Source organism: Lactuca virosa, chromosome 5, assembly GCF_052849685.1.
Source record: "Lactuca virosa cultivar CGN04683 chromosome 5, Lactuca_virosa_CGN04683_v6, whole genome shotgun sequence".
NCBI lineage: Eukaryota > Viridiplantae > Streptophyta > Magnoliopsida > Asterales > Asteraceae > Lactuca > Lactuca virosa.
In genome coordinates, this window is record NC_136430.1 from 269,975,999 (window position 1) to 269,986,698 (window position 10,700).

General features: G+C 33.1%; 1 protein-coding gene across 1 annotated transcript; it reads left to right on the forward strand.

Moving 5' to 3' along the window:
* Positions 1 to 775: 775 nt before the first annotated feature.
* Positions 776 to 1,324, forward strand: LOC145112733 (uncharacterized). Its single transcript, XM_079048866.1, has 3 exons — positions 776 to 893; positions 1,002 to 1,142; positions 1,203 to 1,324. Exons 1-3 carry the CDS (start codon positions 776 to 778, stop codon positions 1,322 to 1,324), a joined length of 381 nt encoding a protein of 126 aa, XP_078904992.1.
* The last annotated feature ends 9,376 nt before the right edge of the window (positions 1,325 to 10,700 follow it).

A 10,700-nucleotide genomic window follows, 5' to 3' on the forward strand; every position in this document is an offset into this window, starting at 1 on the left:
TAATATCCAAAGAAAATTAGTATTTGAAATTTTGAAATTTTGAAATTTTAAAATATTTGTTATAATATTTGAATATTTCAATATTTAAAAATTAAAAATTTTGAAATTTTGTAAATTTGGGTGTAATATTTGAAATTTTGAATTTTTAAAAGTATTCCCGCCTAGCAGCGCCAAGGACCGTCAAAGACCGCCAAGCCCAAGTTTGACCGATATTGACTAATTTATGTCAAGCACCCCTAATCCTAATTAGTTGCAGACCGCCTAGCGCCTAGGTGCCACCTAGCCGATATTTACAACATTGGTCCCGAATAACATGATTGAAAGTACTAATATTAGAATTCTTCGAGATCACCTTGAATCTCAAATCATTGGAGGTATCAATTTTAGGATTCTCACTCATAGCAGAGTCAGTAGCAACTTTTGCATGTTTGTGAATTTTGTCTCGATGATTGAACCAAAGAATGTTGTTGATGCCCTCAAGGAAGCTGACTGGATCAAAGTTATGCAAGATAACCTGAATGAGTTTGAACGTCATCGTATGTGGACTCTATTTCCCATGCCTCAAGGAAAAACCATTATCGGTACTAGTTGCGTGCTAAGGAACAAGATGGATGAAGATTAAATCATCATTACAAATAAGGCAAGACTGGTGGCTCAAGGATTTTGTCAACTGGAAGGTTTAGACTTTGATGACACCTACGCCCCTGTTGCTAGACGTGAAGCAATCCGTTTGTTACTTTATTTTATCTTATTCAAGACCTTTAAAGTCTATCAAATGGACGTAAAGATTGTCTTCTTACATGGGAATCTTCAAGAAGGAGTCTTTCTAAAACAACCTCCTGGGTTTGAAAGTGAAGAATTGCCCAATCATGTTTATCATCTAGTTGTCTATGGTTTGAAGCAGGCACATAGGGAATGATATGACACATTAGCTATTTATGTTCTGGAGAGTGGATAAAAACAATGAAAATATGACAACACTTTGTTCATCAAGCATTCAGGATCTCACATCATTCTAGCTCAAGTGTATGTTGATGATATCATTTTCGGATCCACTGATGAGAACCTGAGTTCTGATTTCGCTGAGGTTATGGCCAAGAAATTTGAAATGAGCATGATGGGTGAACTAAATTTATTTTTAGGTTTGTAGTTTAAGCGACTAACTGATAGAATCTTTTTCTGTCAAGTTAACTATATTGCAGACATACTGAAGAAGTTTGGTTTCACTGATAGAAAACCAACAAAGATTCCAATGTCTTCATCGGCGTCTATCTCCGTTGATCCAACTAGCGCTAATGTGAATGAAACATGTATCGAAGAATGACAGGATCACTGCTCTATCTTACTTCCAGTCGCCCTAACATAATGTTTTCCACCATATTATATGCTCGATATCAAGCCTATCCCAAGGAATCTCATCTTCTCGCTGTAAAAAGGATCTTTCGTTACTTGAAACATACACCCAATCTTGGATTATGGTATTCTCACGATTCTGAGTTCAAGCTGGTGGGATATACTGATTTGGATCATGGTGGATGTGGTATTGATCGAAAAAGTACTTCAGGAGGGGCTTAAATGTTGGGAAATAGACTGGTGAGTTGGACCAGCAAGAAGTAAACATCAGTTGCTTGTTCTATCATTGAAGTTGAATATGCAGCCCCTGGAAGATGTTGTGCTCAGATTCTCTAGATTCAGAATAAGCTCTTAGACTATGATATCAACTTCTCAAAGACTTTCATATGTTGTGACAACACCAGTTCCATTCGGATGATAAAAAATCCGGTGCAACATTCTAAGAACAAGCACATCGATATTCGTCATCACTTCATCAGGGACATAGTTCAAAAGGAAAAAGTGGAACTGTTCTACATTCCATCCACTGATCAACTGGATGACATTTTCACTAAGTCATTGGATGAGAAGACCCTGAATAAACTGATTGTTGATCTTGGCATGCTTTCTTTGACTTAATTTTCTTCTAGCTTGCTTTGAAAAACATTGCTATTATTTGATTTCTTAAAACACAAAAAAAATGCTTCCTTTATCATGCTTTCATCAAAAATATTTACATAGTTTGCTTATGTTTTGCATCTAATGTTTATAGTTGCTTTCTTTTCTCTCTATTCTCTCTTTCAGGTCTACTAATCTTCTATCTACAGTTGACCTGCATCTCTTCCCTCTAAAGTTAGAAAGAGTTGCGGTCATGCAGAATGTTCTAAATGCTATATTTGTTGTTGAGGAGAATGTTAGCATCATGTCTTCTTCTCGATAACAATACCCTCTTTCTCCTCCACTCACTGTTATGGATGCAAAAAGCCATCATCAATACAATGAGTCTTATTTTCATCTACTGACTCATAATCTAATAAAACCTTGAATGCCTTCATGTTGATCTAGTCAACTCGATGTTTACACGGATTAGTCCCCATTAACTCGTTGTTTACAATGAATGGTTTTTGTTATTCTCTTGTTCTTGGTGAACATGAAGCTTGGAATGTATCTGCAACACTTCAACGATTAAAGACATCTTCTCTCTTGTTTTGTTTTGATTTATGTTCTATTTTGATGTCTTTATTCTTGCTTGTGTACTCTTTTATAGACTGCATTGAGAGGGAGATATCTCAAAGTAAGGAAACTAATTCATGAGCTTTTAAATCAAAAGATTTTCTAGCATCAGTTTTACGATTCTCCTAAAAAGGCTACGTAAAGGTTCTCTGAAAAAACTATTTATTTCTTTTTAACTATTCATTTGTTGACCCTCTCTTACGTTATTATATCCTTACCATTTTTGACTTGTACCATATTAAATGAATTGATGGTAGTTTCTAAATTCTAGACTGAAACTTAACTTCATGATACAGAAGATAAACCACTTCTTGTTGATGATTTTAATTTTTTATTATTCATGTTGATTCCACCTCAGCCTGATTGAAACATTCCATTCTCTCCTCAAATTCTTCTTGATAAAACTTAACTATTCACTATGATATACCACACACTGATAAGAGTTTGAAACTTTGTGTCGATGGTTAGTCTATGTATCGTAGGCTATCACACGCACCAATCCTTTCTTGCCCATAAATTCTTCTTAAAAGCTTTATGATTCAGCGTAACATACCATACGCTGATGAGATCTTGAAAAAAATATGTATTGATGGTTAGGCTATGTACTTTAGCTTATCACATGCACCAATCGAATCTCACTATACATTATTCTTTATAAGTTTATGATTCGGCGTATGAAGCCACGCGCTGATGAAAATTCAAAAAAATTGTGTCGATGGGTATATCATTGTCCGTGATGTATTACACACACCAACACATTCTTTCCCAACAAATCCTCTATTAGAAAAGTTAATGATTCATTGTATTTTCCATACACTAATAAAACTTGGACACTCTTTTCTGATGGGTACATTTCTTACCGGAATGTATTACATGTATAAGTCCATTCTTGTATTTTATTCCTCTAATAAAAGAAGTTGATGATTTAGCATATAACACCATATGCTGATGAGACTTTGCAATATTATGTTAGTGAATGATATTCCAAACCTATACTATCAGGAAACATCACGATCTCACATAATTCTCAGTTGCATTCTTTATCCGCTGATGAAGTAACTCGGATATGTTGATTGCTTCCTCTAGTACCACAATGATGTTGATCTCAAAAAAAGGGGAGAGACTTTCACGACATATTGATATTGTTAGGAGGAGATACCAATACAATTCATTTTCTCAGGGGTAGATATTTTTATTTCTGCCCAGGAAAATATCTCTAAACTGAAGAATAGACTCTGCCATCAGATTCAAGAGAGGAAGTTCTCATCTTCAAGGGGAGCAAATGCTAAAGAATTTCATGAAGATTAGTTTTGAAATCATCAGATAGGGGGAGATTGTAAGGTGACACCTTATGATCTCATGCATAAAACACTACATGCTGACCACCAGCGCCAGCACCAGATCTTATCAAAGTTAGCGTGAACCAATGATCTTGGTGATCATATGTATATTAGGCAGTTATACATGTATATATACAATAGATGTCTGGTCTGTGATCTTAGTGATTAGGCTCAGAACTTTACTTAGATAGGTATACATCCCTTAATTAGTGGGTTATTCGTTATTTAATCGTATATAATCAACATTAGGGTGAAACTCTAATGTAAGTCTTGGTGTCCATCTTTCTGACCTCGTTCTCTTTGTGAGAACGATTCTTTCTTAGTGAAAGTATCTTTGTGATTCTACGTGTTCTTCTGTTTTTTGTTTGATCTTTGCTCTATTTGTTTGTTCTTTGTTATTCATACTTAAGTGTATGTGATCAATTCAAACCTTCAGGTTTAGTTCGACACCAAGGTATTTGCAGTTTGGCATAGGTCATATGAAATCCATACCATGTATGACATCTCCATCGACTATTGTCATCGACCCTCAATAGTTTTTTATGGAGCCATTTGTAGTGTTGGATTTGAATGCTCCTATGTCATACTATTTGAAAAAAGATAACCTCAAAATTCGCCATAGATTATCCTTGTTTATATGGACAAAAGATTTTTGATATAGATTATTGTGTGTTGTAAACTTTGGAGACTTAGAGGAAACAAAAGTAAGATTTTCAATTAGTATTATGATTTATTTATGTTTCTTATCTTATAAATAATATTGTGTTACATTTTCTTGTGGATGCGACTGCTGAATTAACTCATGCTCAATGGACAATAATGTTATCCGTATTTTTAGTTTTATTAAGGGCATAGAATAAGAAAATCATGCTTCAGGATAACCAACATTGCATTTGAACGGAGGAAAATTATGATGGAATGTTGACCATGTAAGTAACTTATTTTATAACTTTACATTGTATAATAATTTCAAATTCTCATAAATCTTAATTATTTATTGTTTAATAGGTTTATTTTCCTATATGTATCGATTTGAAACATTGGGTACTTTGTGAACTATGGTTAAACAACATGATCCTCACTATATACGCTAGTCTAAGAACATGGAAAATCTTTGAGAAAATTGATGTATAGTTTGCAAAATTTCAAGAGCTACTTACCAAAATTCTTGACGACATAGATTAATGGAGTAAGGTAGATTTACCACCACAGGCAGTCTTAGTAATTTTTGTAGACATGGTAGACTTGTTGTAACAACAAGGAATCAATAACGCCTATTTTACGCAAAAATTCACATATTATCATATTATTTTATGATATGTTTGATGATATTTACATAAAAAATTTTAATATTATTTGAATTCTTATTATTACAACTATAATACATTGATGAAGCGAATGGAAGCAAAATGGCTGGAATGGAGCTGGTATGCAAAAGATACAAAAACATAAGCTAAATAGTATATATCGCGATGCACCTAATCCTCATGTGCGACATGTCTCTATCGATATATCTTGGAGGCTACGAGATAAACTATTAATAACGATATGTCCTTTAGAGGGCCGTGAAGGGTTTGCTGCAAAAGTTCTATATAAAGTCGCATAACTTTAACCTAATGAGGGGAGATTAATCCATAATGAGGGGAGATTAATCCATAATGTATTTTACCAATTCATGTTCGACAAGTAACCTTAGAAAACTCATTTTTAAGAGTCCGGAAAAACGGTCGAAGGGCCATTAAGCTGGCACGGAAAAAGATCGGGGAGATCGAAGAGCAAAACCATTTGTGACTTCATAAAGTTTGCTTTATTGGCCATATTTTGCGTTCTTTGTGATTTAATTTATGTTTTACCTTCTAAAATTGGATCTTAAACCCATTTTCTTTGTGTTTAGATTTGAAGGATCATAGAGTTATTGGTTCGATTTTCTATTTGAAGATTAATAGTTAAAGGGCCAATTAAATTATGTTTGCTTCAATCATGATGTGTGTGATTGCATTTGATGACCAGTCAGGGCATTAATTAATTCTTATGATCATTAAGATTAATACATAACAAATCTTGCATAATACGAACTTGAGACTGCAAATTTAGATAGTTAATTGCATGACCATTGTGTTAATCATCTTTATCATTATTAAAGTTAGAATCGGGCCAAGAGGCTTAACCACTTTAGGAATCGGTGAATAATGAATAAATATCCACTGTACTTTAGTAAATCAATCATGATTTTAGGTGTAGTCGATTTTAAATAAAAGTACATAAAGTGATTTGTTTACGGTTAGTTTATATTAATTTGTTAGTAGTAGATTTGTATTTATTTGAGTTTAAGCAATCAATTCCCACTTAGTTTATTTGTGTGATAGTTTAACCTATAATCAAACATTCTAATATAAATTCACCATCGTTTCTCGTGTGTTCGACACCCGTTCTTACCAATGCTATATTATGATATGATTGGGTCCCACTTGCCCAATTGTGTTACAGTCGCTAGTAAAAGTAGAGTTCAGTTTTATATATTTAAACCGACATTCACACATCAAAGCTTTTGGACTAAATTATGCACATCAGGAATGTATGGATATAGTGGAGTGTGTATGTTGATGTTCTTGGAGCAACTCATCTACGACTTTAAGGTGGGTATATCGACTCCACCAGTGGCTGCTATAGATTTTCTCAATAGGATGTCAAATATTTTTTTTGGGATCATGGGGAAGCCCCATTTCATCGTAGTAATGATTATTGTATTAACGGATTGATATGTTTCATATACAAGTACTTGTTAGTCAAGGTAACTTAATTTTAGATAATATTATTTGATGTCACAATTTATAAAAATTTATTACTCAAATTACCTGTTTATTTTATATATTTGTTATACATAATATTTTATTTCTAAGATTTAGAAAAAACTAGGGTGTTTTATTTAATAGGTTGTTACACATAGTACATTGATACATAATAATAGACTTAATCACTAGAATCAAACAATGATTATATAAATTTTTAATGTTGATACATCATGCCATCATAAGTAATACAAAGAACAACTATGTGTAAGCATAAGAAAGGTTACAAGTCTAAGCATAACACCCTTTAATCAATAGTAGTAAACTCTAGACCAATTTGGGCATCCTCCTTGTATATCTTAGTAATTGATTTACGGACTCTACATTGTTACACGTCATAAGAATGTACTAATTGCCTAAAAATGTGGCCTTTCCCATATTTCAGGATTAAATCTTCATAGGTATCCCCAATCTATTTTTTCATTTTAAATTAATACATGACATCATTGATATCTTCAATTGTATAGGTGCTTCAAGCTTGCAAAAATAATCCATTAATTTCGTATTTAGATACTATGTGGAAATATAATTGGATACAACATGTTCCGTGATATACATGAGGAAAAATGTTGGTAATGGATGTCGCTATCAGTACAACACTATCAGATATAAATGTAAGATCCTCCATATTACATATGCAATCAAGCATGAAGTTTATGAAGGAACCATGACTTGGAATCTGTACACTCACTTTTAGATATGATGTATGCAACTAGTAATATTTAGTTATGTATGTCCATCATAACTACAAGTAACATCTACTAAAAATGTCGACCTACAACAATTGAGGAAAGAGCATACCCACATAACATTGGAAATATCTTTAAAATTGCTCATTTATGTTGGTATAACCAAAATGTAATTATAAAAATTAGTAATACTTACTGAGCAACCAAGTGTGATATACTTGAACTTAAACTGATCATCATCATTTGTATTAATGTGTCACCATGTTGAGATTATGTTTGACCAAGTTGTAGAGATAAGTTGTGAATTTGGTAAATAAATCATCTTTGGTACCCCTAAACACATGAGTGCATGTTGTTTCACCCACCAAGCATGTTGGTATAAGATATTAATTTTTTATTTTGAATTCATATCACTATTTGGTGGATTTTAAGCACCATTTTAGTATATTTAGTACATACCTTTGCATTGCATTATAGTGATACATCATGTCTTTTACTTACATTGGGAAAAGAATTGGCGCTTTTTATTTCCACACTTTTGGTGTAATTTCAGGTTATTTTGAATATTGGAGATGATCGAGGATGGTGAAAAAGGGTTCAAGGCAAGTTCATGGAATTTTCAGAGCTGAAATGAATTATTTGAAGTATTGTAACAGAAGACCCGACACCAGGTCGTGTCGATTTGTTCACAAAATGTTACACAGGTCGAGTCATCCTAGGGAGCTGTGTCCAGTGAAGATTTGGGCCGAATTCCACAATGTACTTTGGAGGCTATTCAAAGAAGGGCCACATACTTTTGATCAACATGGGGACATGTCAACAAAGGCAAACCTAACACTGGACATGTCATTCACGTAATTTCTTTTTGGTAGTTTCCATTAGTGATTTATTTCGGGAGTTTTGAGCCATTCTAGAGATCATCTCATTTCCAGAAAATGGAGTGGCAAATTTTATTAGGGTTTTTGGCTACTAATCTTTAAGATAACATTTAGAAACATTGATTTGGTTTTATTGTAAGTTCTTCTAGTGAACTAATTTCCTTTCCAAGACTTTGAGATTTTAGGTTTTAGGAATGTTAGGCAAACCCTTTTCCCTTTAGGTTTTGTAGTATACCTTTATTATACTTTAATCATATCACTTGATGTTTTGTTCATGTTTCTATTTAGCAATTCTGGTTTCGTTTTAAACCAATGTTTAATTTGATCTTGATTCATGTTGGCCAATAGAATTATAATTTATTCATTCTTGTTATTCAATTTATAGAATCTGTAATTGTTTTATGAATTGAAAGTAAAGTAATATGCATTGAAATATTTCTATAATAAGATTAACTTCAATGTAAACTAGGATTGCACATTTTTATGCTTCCGAGCTCATGAGAAGTATCAACTGTCGTTTGGGAACATTTACATAAAAGTTAATGTGGTTTTTCAATCTAATTCTAAGAGCTTGTTTAGATTAGGTTAGTAAAGATCAGGTTAATTCAAAAAGCTTATTTTGATTAAACAATTTGGTGAATGCAAAAATTCTAGAGCTTGTTAGTGTTTTCAAGTAGCAACTTAGGTACAGAGTGACATTACATCATTTCAAGGTTAAATTCCATAATATATTATATTTTTATAGAACTGAGACTCTTAGTTACTTGATTTTATGCATTATATTGTTTATGCTTGTTAACCATTCTTGAAATCAAACAAACCCTCTATTTTGTGAGTCAAATATCTTACACAAAGAGGTATAAGCAGTTCTTCTATTGTCTCTATTGTTCGAACTTGCTTACCTTGTATTACTTTTCTAGTGCAAAGTAATAGTGTATTTGGAGTTTATATTGTACCCCCTTTATTTTATTGGGTTTGACATCCTAACAGTCTCACCTCCTTAGTAGACTCCACTATAATCTCTAGTCATGACCTCAACAATCAAGTGGCCCAACACTTTTTTTTTTGCTTCATGATGCTAAGGGACAACTGTTTTGAAGAACATGTGTGCTCCTCAACAATCTTAGTAACTTAGAAAAGTCTATTACAAGTTTTGATTCCCATTTACCTTTATCAACCAATAACATTTTTTCTCATAGCAAACAACCTAGCACATATCTTTGGCAAATCTTCTTATCTTGCACTGAAAACCTCTGTCAAGCCATTTTTCTCCAGACCCCACTTTAAGATCATTTTTGCTTTAGAATATTTGTAGTACTTTGATCTTTTGACTAGGTTCTAGCCTCTGTGATGGAATATTTACATTACCAACGCATGGACATGAAGGTAAATGGGGCATATCATACAATAGGGAAGCACATTCCATATGTATAGGTTCATCATATGACTCTTCTCCCTCATAATTATTTTTTAGGTCAAATATATCTAAATGCACATATGTAAAATACTCGTAACCATCTATATTGTCATCATTCAGAAACAAAACTTTTGGTTTTCAGTCTAATCTACTATATCAACATCATGGACATGGACTTTTTGGTGTTCAATATTATCATGTGCACCTACATCATTGAGATATGTACCAACATCATCATCTCAAACATACTTATCATTTTGTGGATCCTCATAGAGAATCAGTGGTTGCACCATATTTGCATTTTCAACAACACTCTGATATTGAGGTACACTAGGGCTGATTAAAGTACCTATTGGGTTGTTGCTCCCTTTTCTGATGCATGTTTGCACCAGATGGTTTTCCTCTATGCTCTCCTTCTTTAGCACCATCACCTTTATCAACGACCACATACACATTCATGGGTTTTCTTCCGACCTCCTTAATTACATTGATCAAATGTCTAATACTACCATCATCAACTATGACACAACAATATTGCAATTCAAGACGTTGGAAAGCAAGACTAATATTTAATTTATATACCAAACTAGTCTTACTTTTCATAAAATCCAAAAAATCACTAAAATTCCTCCTAGTGGCAAAACATATGATAGATAAATATCAGCTAACTCTCACATCCCTCCGGTTCTAATCAAAGCAAAATATTTAATATAACTCATACTATAATAGCTGAGAGAAAAAATAATTCTAAAAATGTATTAGAAAAAAAATAAATTCATTTTATATATGTTCTAGTCACAATGTACGAAATCATAGTCAACATATGTGAAACGGTAGTCAAACTTAAATTTGAGAAAAAATGACGAAATCCCTGGGTGAGAGGAAATTGCATACAGCCATACGTCATCCACACTTTTGCCAGCTAAAAAGAAAACCAAGTCGAGGAAACCGCATCAGAGGTG

What these genes read in the sequence shown, in the direction of transcription:
- LOC145112733 (XM_079048866.1), top strand. Translation starts at nt 776, where the DNA reads ATGGACGTAAAGATTGTCTTCTTACATGGGAATCTTCAAGAAGGAGTC. An exon ending in TTATCATCTAGTTGTCTATG is followed by an intron (nt 894 to 1,001) that starts GTTTGAAGCAGG and finishes TCAAGCATTCAG; the next exon opens with GATCTCACATCATTCTAGCT. An exon ending in TGAACTAAATTTATTTTTAG is followed by an intron (nt 1,143 to 1,202) that starts GTTTGTAGTTTA and finishes ACTATATTGCAG; the next exon opens with ACATACTGAAGAAGTTTGGT.